The sequence below is a fragment of the Dromiciops gliroides genome, chromosome 3, assembly GCF_019393635.1.
Source record: "Dromiciops gliroides isolate mDroGli1 chromosome 3, mDroGli1.pri, whole genome shotgun sequence".
Taxonomy (NCBI): domain Eukaryota; kingdom Metazoa; phylum Chordata; class Mammalia; order Microbiotheria; family Microbiotheriidae; genus Dromiciops; species Dromiciops gliroides.
The window spans coordinates 320003158-320023415 of record NC_057863.1 but is presented as its reverse complement, the minus strand read 5'-3'; the positions used below and the strand labels follow the sequence as shown (position 1 = coordinate 320023415).

The 20258-nt window shown below is 38.7% G+C and overlaps 1 protein-coding gene across 1 annotated transcript in view; it reads right to left on the bottom strand.

Moving 5' to 3' along the window:
* The window catches only part of CD96 (CD96 molecule), a 130738-nt gene that overhangs the window by 86971 nt on the left and 23509 nt on the right, over nt 1-20258 (bottom strand). The window contains exon 5 of the mRNA XM_043997676.1: nt 12948-13003. Within this exon, the coding sequence (XP_043853611.1) occupies nt 12948-13003 (56 nt within the window). The remainder of the gene's footprint in view (nt 1-12947; nt 13004-20258) is intronic.

The following is a 20258-nucleotide window of genomic DNA, read 5'->3' as shown; positions in this document are numbered from 1 at the left end:
CCTACAGACCATTTGAGTCTCCAAATGGGTGCTTCTTAGTGTTTGGAATTTGTCACACATCTTTATAGCCCCCCTTTCCTCACAATAACCCTGAGGAAGTTCAAGTAATCTATGGATTATTCTTCCCATTTTGCAGAGGAAGAAGTTGAACTAAGAGACCAAGATTACACAGTCAAGTATCAAAATCGAGACTGGGCCTAAGCATTTTGGTTCTTCTTCCTATTATACCATACTGTCTCTCACAAAGGCATATTTAATCTATATTCAATCAATTTATCAGCAAGCATTTATTAAATGCCTACTATGGGCAGGCACTGTGATAGGCAATAGGAATATGATTATATGAAATACACATAGTAGTTTGCAGGTTGCATCTCTCATTAGATTGTTAGCTCCTTGAAGGCAGAGGCTGTCTTTTACCTCTTTGTATCCCTAGGAACAGTGCCGTGCACAGGGTAGGAACTTAGTAAATGTTTATTGAATGATTGATTCCTTTGAATCATAGATTCTAAAGGCAGCTAGCTGGTCCAGTGAATAGAGTGCTGAGCATGAAGTCAGGATGATCTGAATTAAAATCTGGTCTCAGACACTAGCTGTGTGATCCTGAATAAGTCACTGCCTCAGTTTCCTCAACTGTAAAAGTGGGAATAATAATAGCACCTACCAGGCTTATTGTGAGGATCAGATGAAATAATGTTTGTAAAAGTCTTAGCACAGTGCCTGGCACATAGTAGATGCTTAATTAATGCTTCTTTCCTTCTTTCCTAAAGAATTAAGTTGCCTGAAAAGATCACTAGTGAGGGGAAGCTAGGTGGCGCAGTGGATATAGCACTGGCCCTTGATTCAGGAGGACCTGAGTTCAAATCCAGCCTCAGACACTTGACACTTACTAGCTGTGTGACCCTGGGCAAGTCAATTAACCCTCATTGCCCCACAAAACAAAAGATCACTAGTGAGACATATGGTGGGCATATATAATGACTCATATGTAAGAATAAGCTTAAAAACACAGTTTTCACATTTAAGGTTTGCCTCATTTTTTAGATGCGGCAAACCATAGCGGACATAGAGTGCTGAAGTCTGAGTCATAAAGACCTGGATTCAAATCTTATCTCAAGTGTTTCCTAGCTGTGTGATCCTGGACAAGTCACTTCTTTGTATCTCACATTCATCATCTGTAAAAGGGTAATAGTAACAATAACAACAACAATAACAAAATAAATAAGTAATAGAATCTACCTCACAGAGTCATTGTGAGGATGAACTAAGATCATTCTGGAATATATCATGCAAGACATATCCATTATTCAGGAAATACAGCCTGTTCCAAAAGTCTCAGTGCAGTTTTAAGTGCTAATGTACTGTTTTAAATAAGCCGCACTGTTTAAACAGCTGTGGCAGCTTGCAACTGCCTAAGACTTTGGGGTCACATGGCATATGATTGGTAAAGGAAATGGGCTAGTCAGGGAAGGAGATGTAAAGACAGGAGCTATGATAAGGTTTCTAGAATTTTGGATAGACCCTCAATGAAGTATCTGTGGGAAGACTTGAAATATCAATGAAATAATAACTAATATTTGCATAGATAAAAAGAGTAGTTTTGCAAGTTCTGGACATCAATTACCTCATCTGATCCTCACAACAATATTGTAAAATAGGGGCTATTTGTCCTACCCTTATAGATAAGGAAGGAAGGTCTCAGAAAGCCCATGACTTGCTCAGTCATATAGATAGTAAATGTCTGATACTGGATTTAAACTCAAGATTTTATTGACTGCTATTGCAGTTTTCTGTTTTATCTATTGAAGTAAAAGGGGATGAAATATACTAACAGTATCTTATTGAGAATACTATATAAGGGGGAAAAAGAGGGAGATTTTGTCATTTTTTTTTCCTGGTCCAGGATTAACCTTTGGTATTGAAAGAAACAGTGTTAATCTCAATATTACCTGCCAGTTCTTCTTAATGATCCTAGTAATGTCCTTTCATTCCTACTACTCAAGGTTGAATTGAGCCATTTCCCAAGTCCCTACTCTGGCACCTTTCCTTGTAAACAAAGCCTGCTTGAGCCAGACCAGCTTCCAAAAGTAGCTTCTTATATCCTTAGCATCTTCCATTGGGATTGATAACATAAAAGGCAAAACAGGTAGAATCAAGTGTGTTTTTTTTTGTTGTTGTTGTTTTTTTGTTTTTGCTCAGATTGCTGAGGGTGGCTGGCATCTCATGACCAGACCTTCTTGCCTTCCCCGTTTCTACTAAAGGTAAAAGAATCTTTCCTGGAGGTCTTTGGGTAGGACATTCTCTCTGCCCTACCTCCCTCCGCCCCATGGCTGGTTTGCTACCCTGTTATCTTGATTAAAACTCCTTATTCCAATAGGTAGCTTTACCTTGGCAAGGAAAAAACCCCCAAACCAAACCCCTACCACCTCCCTGCCTAAATTTCTCTCTCTTCTTGTGTACTTTACCCCAAGTATCTTCATACTGCTTTAAGCCCCTCACTGCAGCAGCTTTGCTTGAGGGATGGGGGCAGGGAGGATAGGGAGAGATTAACTGGGGGCAAGGAAGGGTGAGTAGTCAGTGCATTAGATCTCAGCTAGCTGGTAGTAGGAAAGCAATCTGATCAAGTGAATATCCACTAAGGTATGAATGCCCAGTTTCCTCCTAAATGTCATTGTTCTCCTTTTAAACATTCTTCTCAAATGAAATGTCATTGTTCTCCTTTTAAACATTCTTCTCAAATGAATCTGCGCTCTCATCAATTTGGTGATGCTTTCTTCAATGAATCAGTTCACAAGCCCCTCATATCTGTCTTATCTTGTGCTACTGACTATGCTCACCAGCGGGGTTCCAGCCAGGCTACTGGCTGGAAACCTTCATTCTCTTGAACTCAAGTAGATCTCTAATTAATGGGATGTGGGGCAAAGTTGCAAAGTGAAGTGAAAGAATCCAGGCATTGTAGGAAGAGAGATTTTTGGTAGGAGGCTCAGATCTCTGCCCAGGAATCTGTATTAAGAATTAAGCTCCATTAAAATAGTTCTGCTTTTCACATTTTAATTTGTTTCCTGCTCCCCCTCTTTCTTCATTTCTGAATCTATGTATTCTCTTATATCTTCATGTTCTCTCTTCCTAAAAGCAGGGACAAGAACCTGCCTGGTGCTTATAAATTGATGCACTTATTTACTCTCTAAAACACCGACCAGGCTTTGCCTGAAGACTTTGGATAAGATGAACTCCCCCCCTTCCTACCCCAGCCCCAACTCCCTGAGGTAACCCATTTCACTTCTGGATAGCTCAAATTGTAAAGATTTCAGAATCAGGAAGACTTGCCTGAGACACTTAAGCTATACAATTCAACAGTAGAACTACAGATAAAACTCAGGTATCCTAATTATCTGTTTCCCCATACAGTGGACCAAGGGAGGGAACACACATTTATTTAGCATTTACTATGTGTTTTATACATATGACACTTTATGAATGTCTCATTTTATTCTCATAAAAAACCCTTGGGCTATAGGTACTATTATTATCTCCATTTTATAGTTGAAGACAGTGATGCAAAGATTAAGTGACTTGCCCAGGGTCACACAGCTAGTAAGTGTCAAGTGTCTGAGGCTAAATTTGAACTCAGGTCCTTCTGAATCCAGGGCCGGTGTTCTATCCAAAGCATCACCCATCTGCCCCTGATTGTTGAATTGAATTGAATTGAATTTACACGCCTGGCTCAGAGGTTTGGCACAGTGACTGGCTTAATAATTGCTTGTTGACAGGTAGCCTGATTAGATGGCGATTCTTTCTCCCTCACATCTCCCTCCTATGCCAACTTTTTCTACTTTAAATTCATTGTTCAGGGACTATAGAGCACCAGAAGAAAACCAGACAGCAGCTTTTTTCTGCTTCTTCTTTGTTACACTCCTCTGCATTCCACAAATGAGTAATACCAAAGGATAATGATTGAAAGGAAAAGAAGGAAGAAAGGACAATAATGGCCAAAGTTGAGGTACTGAGAGAGTCCAGCTATGAACAGCCCTATTCGATATGGATTTATGCCCTCAAAGTGGATAAACTATACATTCCTTTGACTCAGTAAAGTTGCTGCTAGGCTTATACCCCAAAGAGATCAGAGACAGAGGAAAAGGACCCAAATATGCAAAAATATTTATAGGAGCTTTTTTTGTAGTGGCAGAGAACTAGGAACCAAGATGGTAGCCATTAATTGGGGAATACTTAAACAAATTATGACATATAAATGTAATGGATGTGCCCTAAAAATGATGAGGGTAGTTTCACAGAAACCTGGGAAGACTTGCATGACGAATAAAGGGAACAGAACCAGGAAAAGAATTTATTCAATAACAACAACAATGTAAAGAGTAACAACTTTTCAAGCTTTTAAAACACTAATCGGGGCAGCTTGGTGGCTCAGTGGATGAAGAACTGGCCCTGGACTTAGGAGGACTTGAGTTCAAATCTGGTCTCAGATACTTGACACTTACTAGCTGTGTGACCCTGGGCAAGTCACTTAACCATCATTGTCCTACCAAAAAAAAAACCCAAACAAAAACAAAATAAAACAAAAAAGAACACTACTCATAATTATAGAGGATTAGTGAGGAAGTGTGCTACATGTCTCCCAACACTTAGGTGATAGATACAAGATGTAGGAGGAGATATACATTTTAGGACACAGCCAGTGTGGTAAGTTGTTTTGTTTGACTATGCATAATCGTCACAAACATTTTGCTTTTCTTTCTTTTTTTTTCCTAATGGGGGGATGGAAGAGAAAAATACTTGTTCAAGACAATGCTTGCTTATTGAAGATTACATTAAATTAAAATTGTAAAATAAATTAAAGAAGTGGCATAAAGATTTTGGGGTGGTCTGGAGAGATATGCTGGACTGTGAGGTTTTGGGATACCTTCTTAGAATGAATTTTCCTACTCCTTCAGATTCCTAGGAAATTGGTTACAAATGAATGCAAAGTACAGTTACCTAATACCCTTACAGTGATAGCTACCAGTTTCTTCATTGCCTTACTCAGAATAAAAAGTTGCAGACAAAACCTATATCAAGTTGATGTTAGCCATCTTGTGAAAATGTTTTAAATGATGTGGCTGTTGGTTTGTCTAGAACAAAGCAAATGGCACTTCATGTACATTTTAGCAACATTTAATGTGATCCTAATCAAGGGGAGAAAAACATGCCTAACTCTGAAAAGATAAATAACCACACACACACACACACACACACACACACACACACACACTCAGACTTAAGTATGTATTTATGTATTTATGCACTCATGCATGCAAAATAACTATCAAGCTGACTATATCAGAGATACTAGAGCAAAAAAGCACATGCCTGTTTTTATAATTTCCCATTGCTTGTGATCATCTTTGCACTCCTAAAGAGAGAAGCTTGGGTCATTCATTCATTCACCTATTCAACAGCTATTTTAGCGACTACTACATTTGATGGTCTGGAGCATATGGAAGTATAAGAAGTGGCATCCTCTTTCACCATGTCACTTTTTGTCCCTACTCAGTAAATTCTCATGGCTCCCTATACTTCTATGATCAGATTTTTTTAAACTCCTTTTTTTATTTTTAAGAATTGAAAGCCCTTCACAAAGATATTCGAACCTACTCTCCCAGCCTTATTATAAATTGCTCCTTTTCTTACACTGCACAATCCAAACTGACTTTCTTGATGTTCCTCACATACTCTCCATTCATCATCCTTGTGCCTTTGCATTGGCTTTTGATTATCTTGGGAATGTTGTCTCTCCTTAATCCTGCCTTTTAATATCCCTACTTTTTCTTCAGAGCTCAGTCATAACACCACATGAAGCCTTTTTTTTTTATTCCCTGTCATGGTTGTTCAATCACGTCTGACTCTTTGTGACAACATGGACTTGTCTATGAGGTTTTCTTGTCAAAGACACTATTGTAGTGTGCTATTTTCTTCTACAGCTCATTTTATAGATGAGGAGACTGAGGCAAACAAGGTTAAGTGTCTTCCCCAAGGTCACATAGCTAGTAAGTGCTTGAGGTTGAATTTGTATTCAGATCTTCCCTATTCTAGCCCCAGTGTTCTAACCACTGCACCACCTAACTGCCCCATAACGACTCCTCCTCCCTAATTGACTTGTATTTATTCTGTGTATACATACATGAATGAAAGTTGTTACTGTATCACCCCTACTCCCTTTCTAGGATGTAGGGCCTACCCTCAAGAATCTTGAGGACAGAGTCTATTTCATTTTTTGAAATTAAATCTCTAGCACCTAATATAGTGCCTGGAATATAGTAGGCACTTAATAAATACTTGTTGATGGATTGATCGATCTAGTGTAATCACTTTGATTCTAAGATAAGGAAAGTGAGACTCAAAGAAGTTAATAGGTGCCTCCCCCAAAGTCATACAACTTAATAAGTGTCAAAATCAGGATTCAAACCCAGGTCCCCCAGTCTCTATAGCAGTAACTTTGCCTTTCTTCTATTTCTTGATGATTCTTATTTGCATATAACCTGTCTCATCAATTTTAAATTTTAAATTTTATTTTTCCATGGCTGTTTGTCTCTTTGTCTTTACTAGGGGTTCAGAATGCTGAGTTTTGGTCTAATTAAGACCCATCACTCAATGCTGGGAAGTAGAGGGAGATAAGGTTGGACAGGTAGAATGGCATTAGATCAGGGGGTATTGAAAGTCAAGAGAATGAGTTTGCTTTTTATCTTGTAGGGACTGAAAAATTAGTAAAAAATTTTAATCTGAGGAGTGACATAAAGAAATCAATATTTTAGGTCTATATGGATGGAGAGATTTGGTGAAATTTTCCATCACTAACCATGAAAGACTGAAATGGTGAGTTCTAAGTAGTTAGGTGGCTCAATGGATAACGTGCTAGGTCTGGAATCAGGAAAACATCTTCCTGAGTTCAAATCTGCCCTCAGACACTTACTAGTCATGTTACCCTGGTCAAGTCAGTTAACACTGTTTGCCTCAGTTCCTCATCTGTAGAAAATGAGCTGGAGAAGGAAATGGAAAAATGGTCTAGTATCTTTACAAAGAAAATCCTAAATGGGGTCACAAGGAGTTAGACATGACTGGAAAAAAAAAAAGACTTAAACTTGCTCCTGGTAGGTATTCAGGCTTATCCTGCACTTGAGTACATAACCAGTAGTCATCACAATTTGGATGTCATCGGATTATAGTTTTAGAGCTGAATGGGACCTCAGATTTCATCTAGTCTAATGCCATCATTTACAGATGAGGAAACTGAGGCTCAGGAAAGGCCCAGGAATTGCTGAAGGTCATGCAGATAGGAAGCATCAGAGGTAGGATTTTTAACCTCTAGGGCCACTGTTCATTGCATTGTACTATGATCCAAGCAGAAAGGGAGTAAAGAGGAGATGCTGTAGGTAGTGTCATCCCAAGTCACCACTAGGAACTAAATAATATCGAGGCATGGGAATAGCGGGGAGTCTTACAGAGAAATAGTACAATTACAGAAGTACAATTAGTAAGGCATATGGACAACAAACTATACGCCTATTTGTATAATTTCCTACTGCTTGTAATCAACTTTGGATTCCTCCTTTTTTTTGAAGGTTCATCATGAGACATGAGGAAAATGGTTCCTGAAAAGGTGTTTGAGCATAGCAAAGTTTTTATCATTTGATGCAACCATATTTAATATATATTATATAGGTTTTTTTAGTATTTCAAGTTACTTTTTTCTAATGCAATGAATCATTTCATTATAGTAAAAGTTATCTCCTAATCGAATGATTTTATAAGTTCAGAATTTCATTCACTGAGTTCTGTCTTTTGGGTTTTTTTTTAAAGGGCAGGGCATTGAATATATGTCATGGGCCACTCATGATCTGATTGTCTTCCAAAGAACAGGAAAGTCTTTTCCTGCTTAAATTATTAAAGGTTGGCTAGCTCGAAACAGATGGAAACCTAATGACTCATATAAATTTATTTTCATTCTAACTTGCCTGTGAAACATACACCATTGCTATTAGGTGTGTATTAACAACTCTGTTGGTCTAGACTGTGATTTCATTCATGAAGGGAATTCCTAGTGGATATAGAAACTCCTCACATTGAGTTTCACAATATTTTCTTCCTAACAATATTTTTCTCTTTCTTTTTCTTTCAAAATATTATTTGTTATATGGGTTGGCTCTTTAGGAGGGGAAGATGGAAGACTAGAGGAAATTATAGTTATGTAAAAAGTGACATCAATAAAATGTATTAGAATGATAACATTGTTTCTTAATTACTACTCTTATTGTTGGAGTAGAGAAAAGACAGATTCTGGGCTGAGTCCATAGCATATTAACATATATCAATAGATATTGTAAATAGATAGATACAGATGTAGATATGCCAATGCAGAGTGGTAACTCATTTCTAAATTATTATCTTAAATGTTTGTCTGAGGCACTGAGTGGTTAGGTGAGATGACTGTGGTCACAAAGTGACTACATTTCATAGGCTGAATTTAAACCCAGATTCCTGATTTTATATCTCTCTGTCTAGTTTAAACGTTTGTTTTATAGATGGGGAAGTTGAGATCCAGAAAGCTTTTAGAGCCAGTGAATTTTCCAAGTGTATCTTACTACCTTAGAGATTATCTAGGGTCAATTCTTCTCCCCTTCTCCTACTTGATTTTATATGGGAAGAAAGTGAACCTGACAGATGTGAAAGCGACTTGCCTAAGGCTATCTAATAATAATCTAGGTAGGATTTGAACCCAAATCTTTTCATTCCAAGTACTCTGCTCTTTCTACTACACAATCTTGCTTTTTTGGAGACATACTAAATTGCTGGTAACTCTTTCTCTTAAAATACAAAACCAAAATTAAACTTCATAATCAGGAGAGTGAAAAAGTATTTCCTGAACCCGACAGATTCACAGATTGAAAAATAGTGCTAAGAAAGCAGGAAGAGATGAGTTCAAATCCTACCCTACACACTTACTATTTGTGTGATTTTGGGCAAGGCATTTGAGACATCTGTGTCTCAGTTTCCTCCTCTGTAAAATGGAGTCAGTGGCTTCTAATGCAAGTAATTTTTACCTCTAAATATATGCTCCTAAGAGAGGAGGGGGTAAGATTAAAGGAGAAGAATTAGAAATAGAAAGGCAAATGGCTTAGGGAGAGGAGTTGGGGGGAAGAGGAGAGAATTCTGTAGAAAAACAGGATATGGACATATGTAGGCAGGGACAGAGGACAAAGAGGACAAAGAGAAGTTCAGCAGGTTCTGAGCTGAGTTTTAGCAAGGTGAATTTTTCTTATTATATAAGCCATTTATTCACCTGCCCAACACTGCCCTGGAAATGTTAATAAACTAATATTTCTATATGTGTATACGCAAATATATTTGTATGTATACACATGCATACACACACACTTATATAAAAGACATACATCTGTGTATATACTATATATACTCAAAACAACTTTTGGGTAAGTAGTTTTGTTTTTGTTTTTATTGGGGGATCATTGTCAATTTGAAGTTGTAGAATTTTGATTGACTTTTTGTTTGTTTTTTTTAGTGAGGCAATTGGGGTTAAGTGACTTGACTAGGGTCACACAGCTAGTAATTGTTAAGTGTCTGAGATCGGATTTGAACTCAGGTCCTCCTGAATTCCAGGGCTGGTGCTCTCTCCACTACACCACCTAGCTGCCCCGAAGTTATAGAATTTTAAAAACTCCTTCTCTTTGATTGTTACATTTGAATTTTACCCTGACTCCATATATAGTTCATACACTGATCACTGTCTCTCAGTTCTCCCCATCAATTTCATTTCCCCTCCTTTTTAATCACTGAAATACAACTGAAACTGTTTCCCATGTTGGACGTATTTTTTAAGGTCTCCCTACGTTTTGTCCCAAAATTGAAGTAGAAAATGAGAACATTCTTGAAGATGATTTAGTTGAATCATGAGAAGGGCAAAGAAATGAAATAACAAAACACAGACATAATTTTACACATTCATCTATCTACTATACTGATGGGCTTGTAGAAGTTGGGTTAAAGTTCTCCTCCCTAAGGTTCAGCTGGACTCAGTTAAATTGGCTTTACAGTCAGAGGGCCTGGGCTCATAGCCTATCTTTCCTATTTATTTCTTGTGTGACCTTGGGCAAGTCATTTAACTTTCATCTGCCTTGGTTTCTTCATCTGTAAGAGGCATTAGATTAGGTAGTCTCAAAGGTCCCCTGGAGCTTTGTATCTTGTTGTTCAGTCATGTTTGAATCTTTATGACCATATGGACTGTGACACACTAGGTCCTTCTTTTTTTTTTTTCTTTTTTCTTTTTTTTTTTTTTTTAGTGAGGCAATTGGGGTTAAGTGACTTGCCCAGGGTCACACAGCTAGTAAGTGTTAAGTGTCTGAGGCTGGATTTGAACTCAGGTATTCCTGACTCCAGGGCTGGTGCTCTATCCACTGCGCCACCTAGCTGCCCCCAATGCTAGGTCCTTCTATACTCAACTACCTCCCAGAGTCTATCTAAATTCATGTTCTTTGTCAGAACTCTCTCTTATGGCCTGTCCATCTCAGCTAACCCTACACCTCATAGCTCATAGTCTCATTGAGCTATGCAAACTCTTTTGCCGTGACTGCACTGATGCAGCAGGGAGAGCTATGGATCTAAGATTCTATAATGACAAGACTTAAAATAAAATAATATGCAAGGGGGCAGCTAGATGGTACAGTGGATAAAGCACCAGCCCTGGATTCAGGAGGACCTGAGGTTCAAATTTGACCTCAGACACTTGACACTTACTAGCTGTGTGACCCTGGGCAAGTCACTTAACCCCCACTGCCCTGCCAAAACAAAACAAAACAAAAATATGCAAAAGGGAGCAAGCAACTGGATTTGTGAGATTAGGGGGAGTATATAATTTATAGCTGAGTTTTATTGTAACTGGAAGGATCTAGCTGCTATTTCAGTTAGTATCCTTATAGGCATTGGTAGACGAATGGAATTTTTAACCAAAGTCTTTAGTTTACATCCTGATTCCACTCAATTTTTGAGTGGTTATATGGTTTCCTTGGTGTCCTCTCCAGCTACATGAGCATCACATTCATTTAGCCTTACACACTGCCACCAGGAAGCACTGCCCCCCCCTCAAAAAAAAGCTCCACATGAGACAAAAAGTACTGACCCAAAGCGAGTCACTAAAATAACTGATCTGACTTTTCAACTAACTTATTTGAATGAAGAAAATGTGTAGTTTCCTAACTTGTATTTGCATCTTAACCATTACCAGGGCTATTTTGTTGATAGAAAAATCAACAAAACGGACGCAATTTTACACATTCATCCATACTCTCCCATGGCTACTCCACAAAAAACAAACCATCATTTTATGCCGCAGAACCTAGAAATTCTTGGCTACAGCCAGGACTAGCCAAGTCTGAGTAGGTCACTTATCTTCTCCTTGTCTGAGCTTCTTCCTCTGTTAGATGGATAGAGTAAGATCTATGTTCTTTCTCACAGGGTTACCATGAGAACAAATGAGAGTGGATCTTTATAAAGTCATTGGAGAGAAACTGCCATGTTCTGTCCTCAAATTATAAAAACAATAGAAAAGGAGGCAGTGGTAAGCTAGAGTTTAAGGACCTTCAGAAAGAACTGAATGCATGAGTGCACTATCAAGGAGCCATAGAGATCAATAGCAAAGCAGCTCTTATTGTTGGTTCCTCTTAGTCTCCTTTTTTCCCTCCATCATACTCATTACCCCACCCACTCTTTTCCTCTGCTTCTCTCTCTCTCTCTCTCTCTCTCTCTCTCTCTCTCTCTCTCTCTCTCTCTCTCATCCTGGGCCAGGAAATGAGGGTTAAGTGACTTGCCCAGGGTCACACACCTAGTAAGTGTCAAGTGTCTGAGGCTGGATTTGAACTCAGGTCCTCTTGAATCTAGGGCCAGTGATTTATCCACTGTGCCACCTAGCTGCTCCCATTTCCTCTGCTTCTCTCTGTAACTCTTGGGAAAGAAGGAGGGAAGGAAGGAAGGCAAGAAGAAGCGGGGAAAAAACAGTTATTAAGTATGTGTTATGTGCCAGGTACTGTGCAAAGTGCCATACAAATATCCCTTTTGACCCTCACAACGATCCCATGAGCTAGGCACTATTATTATCACCCCAATTTACAGTTGAGTAAATTGAGGCTGACAGAAGTTAAGTGACTTGTCAAGGGCCACACAGCTAGTAAGTGTTTGAGGTCAGATTTGAACTTATGTTGTACTGATTCCCATCCAAGAACTCAATTCACTGGGCCACCCAGCTCCTTCAAATCAAATAATGAGGCACTCCAGAACCTAGAATTTATAACTGGATAACTACAGAAGAATACAAGTTCTGGCATCCAGTTACCTCTTATCAATTCAAATTAATACAACAGGAAGAAGCAGAAAATAAAGTTTGTGTGAATAAAATCTGGGTTCATTCTTACAACTGGGTTTCTACTGTCTTCTGCCAAAATAACAACTGCTAAAGGTTAAAACTAAGACTTTTGGGACACCCTGCAAAGCATTTTACAAATCTTATTTTATTTTATCCTCACAGCAACTCTGACAGATAGATGCTATTATCAGCCCCATTTCCAAAAAAGGAAACTGAGGCTGAGGGAGGTCCATCTGTATACCTACTTCACCACCAAAAACAAAAAAATGTAAAGACAGTAGCTATCTTTCTGAAAGAAGTTGGAGGCTGGGGGGACAGAGTTCATAGGTCCTTTGAAAATAACATCCCGTAGCAGGGGGTCTGACTCATCTCTTATGGTGACAGCACAGTCACTCTCTTTGGGCTTTTCCCAAAAATTAATAGTGTTGAATACTTAAATCCTTTGGTGAAAATGCTCTTGATGAACATAAATCTTGGTCCATGGTAGTGGTTAAGGTTTTCTAAAAGCATTTGTGTTACTTACCTCTCCCAAGATATCAATGGACCTGTTCTGCATGTTCATAGAGATTTCTGGTTTAGCTTGAAAGGAAAAAACAAACATGGTTAGTTATACTGAAGATCATGTCATACAACCTGTTAGGGCTAGTTCTCGTGTGTGTGTGTGTGTGTGTGTGTGTGTGTGTGTGTGTGTGTGTGTTAGACAGACAGACAGACAGAGACAGAGAGACAGAAAGAGACAGAGAGGGGAAAGAGAGAGAAAGAGAGAGAGAGACAGAGAGAGAGAAAGACAGAGAGAGAGAAAGACAGAGAGAGACAGGGAGAGAGACAGAGAGAGAGAGAATGAATGAATGAATATCTTCTATGGCCTATGTCCTCTACCTCTTTACGTTCTGTCCCATCTCCTAATGTGTCTTTTCTTCATGCCCCTAGTTCAGGCTTCCTTAATTTCCTTTTTTTTTTTTTTTAGTGAGGCAATTGGGGTTAAGTGACTTGCCCAGGGTCACACAGCTAGTAAGTGTTAAGTGTCTGAGGCCGGATTTGAATTCAGGTACTCCTGACACCAGGGCTGGTGCTCTATCCACTGCACCAACTAGCTGCCCCCCTTAATTTCCTTTTTCCCAGAAGACATGGTATTTTTATTTTTCCCCTCTCTCATGATCTTTTCCTTGCCATTCACATGTACTGACTTTGGCTTCTAGACACATTATATTTTCTATCTTTATGTGCCTCATTCATCTACCTTTTCCTGATAGTGATAATGCCTAATTGAGTAAAAATAAATGAAATATAAATTCTCTGAGAGTTGAGTTATATGATTTTTCAGTGTTGTATTCCAATTACCCAGCCCATGAACTTCATAAATGCTGTTTTAATCTAATTTAATTGCTGCCTCCACTAGATTTCTCATCCCATTCAATCCAAATGCATCCCAGGCATCCCCTCCCCTCCCCTTCCTCCCTCTTTCCCCCCCCCTCCTATACAACTGTTCCTTACCAGCTCACTACTTCACTACTGTCTCTTTCTGATGTGGTCAGTGAAAATGTCATTCCCTTGAAGGTGAACTCCCTTTTATCCTACACTTATCCATAACTTCTGGCTTCTATCTTATTTATTTTAGCATAAACTTATGCCCTAACCTGCTGCTCTCTCCCACAGAGAGAGTGACCACCATGTCTAAACCCAAATTAGGAAACATAGTTTGACAAGAGATATTTATTTTATAAAATCTCATTAAAAGTGTGTGTTCTTTTCTTGTTCTGGGAAATCTATAACTTAAGTTTTCTGACCTCTACTAAAGTCTTCCTCCACTGCCTTTTCATGGTGCAATGATTATCTTCAAGTTCTTGAAGACTATGCCAGTGGACAGCAAACCCTGGAAAACTTTCCAGGGCTGGAAAGGCTTGGAGTATGGTGATCAATCCGATGCCAGTCCTGAGTGTTCTAGCCTTGCTAAATTTGGAGGGGCTCATCTCCACAGAGTTCACTGCCAAGGAATGAATTATTTCAACCACAGGAATTCAAAAAGAGAGTTTACTAGTGTGTGGAGAGAGGGTTTCAGTCTGAAGCCATGGTGGGAGATTTCATATTAGTGGGATTAACTCAGGCTTCTCTGGCCCTGTCCAGTTCTAATCTGGTGATAGTTCTGAGGGGTCTTTTGAGCATGCTCAGTTTCTTAACATGGAACCCACTGCTTCTGTCTCTAAAAGTGGCAAGACTGAGCCATTCACTCTCTTTTCTGCCATCTTTTGGTTGCTTTTTTGGGGGGAGGGGCCAATGTCCTATCTGCTGCATCCAGCACGGACTCCATGAACTGAACTAGTGAGAGAGGAAGGATTTCCATAACACAGTATAATAAAAAAGATGATTGCACATGAAACTGCACACCTCTTAGGTACAACTTAGTATTCCTATTAAATATGTAATAAAGATCATGTAAATATCTTTTTTTCCTCTGTTTTTCATTTTTTTCTTCCCTCCCCTTTCACCTTGAGATGGCTACCATTTGATACCAATATGTATATGTGTATCTATGTAAAATTATTCTATATCAGTTCTTTATTCTTTATCAGTTCTTTCTCTGAATGTGAATAGTATCTTCCTTAATATGTTTTTTATAGTTATTTGGCTATTTATAATAGTCAAAATGACTTATTCACTCAAAGGCATTCTTTTTTTTTTTTGAGGAGCAATGAGGGTTAAGTGACTTGCCCAGGGTCACATAGCTAGTAAGTGTCCAGTGTCTGAGGCCGAATTTAACACAGGTCCTCCAGAATTCAGGGCTGGTACTCTATCCACTGTGCCACCTAGCTGCTCCTACTCAATGGCATTCTTAAAACAATATTGCTGTTACTGTATACAGTGTTCTCCTGGTTCTGCTTATTTCACGCTGCATTATTTCATGCCAATCTTTCCATGTTTTTCTAAGATCATTGAACTCATCATTTCTCATAGAACAATAGTATTCCCTCACAATCACATACCACAACTTTTAAAAGAGAAACCTCTGACTAATGGGCCTGGAGTATGTGGTTCTCTTCCATGATGTTTGCCCTCAGGTTCAGGTGCCAGAGTTGATTGTTCTAAGAGGTGAGAACCATGGCAACTTTGGAGCCAGGATGACAGGTGGGATGGTCCAACTGGTCCATCTTGGAAGCCCTAAGAAGCCAGAATGCCTGGGATTCTAGTCCAAGGGAGGTTTTGAACTTCGAACTGGGACTGTGCTCTGTGGGAACCATGCTCAGTTATGAACCGAATCCCATTCCCCTTCCTAGAGACTGAAAAGGTGCAAGGGATAAGTGGGATCATGTTTCCTTTGCATTGTGAGAATATATATATATATACATATACATATACATATATATATATATATATTTGTGATTATATTTTTAGAAGTAAATACTCCTTTACAAAAGTTCCTGTTACAGGAGGAGTTCAGAGAAACCTGGAAGGACTTGCATGAACTGATGATGAGTGAGATGAGCAGAACCAGGAGAACATTGTACACAGTATCATCAACATTATGTGTTGATCAACTGTGATAGACTAGATTCTTCTCACCAATCCAACGGTACAAGAAAGTTCCAAAGATGGAAGTTCCATGATGGAAAAGGAAAATCCAGAAAAGAAAGGAACTGTGGAATATGGATGCTGATTGGACCATACTATTTCTTTTGTTTTTGGTGCTGTTTTTCTTTTTTGAGGTTTTTCCTTTTTGCTCTGATTCTTCTCATATAACATGACTAATGCAGAAATATGTTTAATGTTATTATATATATGTGTAAATATATACATAAATACACATATACATATACATACATACACACACACACACACACACACACACACACACACACACACATATATATATATATATATATATATATATATATATATATCAGATTACCTGCTGTCTAGGGGAGGTGGGGAGGGAGGGGAGGGAGGGAGAAAAATTTGAAATTGGAAATCTTATATAAACAAATGTTGAAAACTAAAATAAATAGATAAATTTTAAAAAACCCCAAAGCAAACCAAAACAAATAAAAAACCAAAAGTTCTTGTTACAAAAGGAAATGTGGTTTGCCACAATTGTAAAGACATCTAATTCTAAGCTCCTACACCTTCCATTCCACATGAGGAAGATTATTGAATTGATAACTTCCCTCTGCTTAGGGATTTTCTGGCAATTACTCTCATAATACCTTGTTGTATATTGTGTATTTCCTCTCTCCACCCCCTGATCCATCTTCACCTTTCTAGAAAATTTCAGCACCCAGTTGATATTCTTACTCTTTATTCTTATACCACATTCCTGTCCTTCCATCCCAGGCTCTATCTGGGGTGAGGACTTGGTATAGAGGCTTTGGGATTGGGGTGCAGTGGGGGATAAGTAATGGAATGGAAGGGAGGATAGAGAAGGACCCCAGGGGGTCAAAGAGTTGGGGAAAGACGACTGAGAGTTTTCAGGGCTGAGGAGCTGAAGCTGGCATCTACCATTTGGGGAAAGAAAATGAGTTTTGGTGAAAGTCCTGGGAGGTATTGTGGGAAAACTTTATGGCATTGTTTGAACCTAGCTATGTATGGCTGAGAAACCAGACCTGTTACTTAGAGATCAGGTTTGTTTAACACTTAACTTAGGACCTAGCTTATGCTGATCAGGAATCTAGTCAGAACCAAGGAATGTAAGGAGTTTTCTCCCATTATACATCTCAAGTAACCCATGTGTTTTATCTGGAAACTGCCTTCAAATTGGCCAAACAGTTATACTTTCCTTGTTCCTTTCTTTGAATTATTATGTAATGTAACCTATAGACCATGGGGGCCAGTAAGCCACTCTTTTTCAGGTCTCCCCTCTGCTGAATGACTTAATAAATTTCTTTCTAAATTATTTCAGTTTCAAATATTTTGTTCTCAGCTAAAAGTCACAAGGCAGACAGTAGGATCTTTGAAAACAGAAGCAAGAAAGAAGAATAAGAAGGAGGGAAGGGGAATCCTAAGCTGTAATGTTGGTGGGCAGGAAAGAGACTTCCCGAGGTCTCCACACTAGAGAGCTGGGGTTCTAGTTTAAAGATATTCATGGACAAAATAATCATGCCTCCCAGAATTGTTGTGAGACTCAAATGAGATAATATTTGTAAAAGTACTTGGAACGATGCCTGGCATACGGTAGGTGCTATATAAATTCCTATTCCCTTCTCATAACCCTTCTAAATGTATGTATGTATACATGCCTTTATGAATGCATATTCTTTGCTCTTTGCATGCACTCCTGGTCCCAACCAAACATCTTGAAAATATGAACCAAGGAGACTTCAGTGAGAGTCTGAATATATAACCATAACCACAATTGGCAAAACCAACAATATTAACAACAAAAACAAACAACAAAAAACCCAAACCTCAAAACACCTTCAAAAACAATGGAAACCATACTAAAAGACCACAGAACACAAAGTACTAAAATTAAGCTAATTGAATGGAGTAGTATAGGATAAATTTTGCAGAGAAGCAGATGTCCCTGAATTAAAAGAAAGATTTCATCTAAGCTCTCTACAAGCAGATAGTTATCTGCTTTTATTAGGTGAGGACCCCAATCCTAACTCTTGTAGTTAATGATGAGAATTAGGAGCCTAGCTCTGGTTCAGATCAGCCTTCACCAAACTAGAGGGATTGGGTTGGTTTGAGTCCTTCTGCCCTTTAGGAGTCTGGGGTGGGGGCTGCCTTGATTTTCGACTTTATCCAGGAGTCTAACTCCAGTGTAACTTGGAAGTACTGAGGGGGACAGCTCACATTAGAGGAAAAGTTCTTAACTATTTTTGTGTGTCATGGATCCCTTTGACCATCTAGTGAAGCCTAGGGTTTTCTTCTTGGGTCCTTGAATGTATAAAATAACATAGGATTCAAAAGGAAGCTAATTACAGTTATCCTTTCTACGTCATGGAGGTTAAGGGTGTGGAGCCCCAGCAAGTGGCAAAATCTGCATAATATTTTTTGGCCCTCCTTTTGTAATTTAAATGACATAAGATATGAGAAACTCAAGATGCAAAAAATCACTGTGAGATGTCACATGAGAGATTGCTGACCTGTGATATATTGAAACTGTGATGGGGAAAGTTGAGATGTGGAAGGGATAACTGTATATTTTTTCTTTTTTCTTTTTTTTGCAGAGCAATGAGGGTTAAGTGACTTGCCCAGGGCCACACAGCTAGTAAGTGTCAAGTGTCTGAGGCCAGATTTGAACTCAGGTCCTCCTTGAATCCAGGGATAACTGTATATTGATATACAAATATCAAAATACATATTTGGAATACAGATCTCTAAAAATCTTTATATCTAGATAATACATCTATATTTATATTCCTATCTATATCTATATCTTTATGTATCAAAAGTTCATAGACCCCGGGTTAAGAACTCTGGTTTATCTATATGGTAACCCTCAAGTTTGTCCCAGACTAAATCCAAAAACCCTTGAGGAGACAGGCCTGGTAAGACATCACACTTCTAAGGATCTAATGAATCAGATATGGTCCAGGACAAGATAAGAGATAATAGAATTCTTTCAGTTGTGAGAGTCAGGGCATTTTTAAAAAATAGGACTGTTGTTGTAAGCTATGGCTTGACTGTCTGGTGCCATAAAAACATGGGTTGAATTTTAGTATTTTACTTCACTAAGGATTAACTTAAATGAGTGAAGGTGATATGGAAATTAATATTAGTATATAGTTCAAAGAGATATGGGAGGGGCAGCTAGGTGGTGCAGTGGATAAAGCACTGGCCTTGGATTCAGGAGAACCTGAGTTCAAATCTAGCCTGAGACACTTGACACTTAACTAGCTGTGTGACCCTGGGCAAGTCACTTAACCCTCATTGCCCTGTAGAAACAAAAACAAAAACAAAGAGATATGGGAGAAGGGCCTTTCCTTGAACATAACCTATTAGCAAAGGAATGCTGGCAGAAGGACCAAAGGACTGCAGAATGGGGCCATTGTATAAAAGTAAAAGGAATCATGTTTATCAATGAGGCTGACTGTCCCTGGACTAAGGCTGACTTCATTTTGAGCTCAAGGGCTGAACCTGTGATAGACAGCTAACTCCTTTCCAATGTCTAGGAAACTAGACTCTTGAATCAAGAAACAAAGGGTAGAGTGATGTCAAAGAAAGTAATGGAAGGAGATTGATGGACCTCTGTCTTTCACTTATAAGCTGGGGACCACAATCTCAGGAATCTGGCAGTGTTGAAATCAGCCAAACCCTAGTAAGAGACAAGGTAAGGGTTGAATAAACTTTAGAAATTGTATGTTTTCAAATTTATTTTAATGTATTAAATCACTGTACAAGGAATCAAGGTCTCCTCTACTTCAGTACAACTGGAGAGAATTTGACTGGCCCTGGGTCCCCCTAATCTTTAGTGAATAATTAGAATAAAAATTAAGAACTGGATGAAGCTTAGAATTCAGTTAGTCTAAATGCCTCACTTTACAGAGAAGGGAGCTGAGGTGAAATAATTTTCCCAAGGTCTTAGGGTTAATAAATGATAGAGACAAAAAATGAAACTAGATCAAACAGATCAATCAGTCAACCAATCAATAAACATTTATTAAACACCTACTATGTGCTAGAAGGAAGCTAAGGTGTCTCAGTGGATAGAGTGCTGGGCCTGGAGTCAGGAATCCCTGAGTTCAAAAGTAACCCCATATTCTAGCTGTGTGAACCCAAGAAAGTCATTTAACCCTGTTTGCCTCAGTTTCCTCATCTGTAAAATGATCTAAAGAAGAAAATGACAAACCACTCTAGTATCTTCACCAAGAAAACTCTCAAGAAACTTATAATTTAA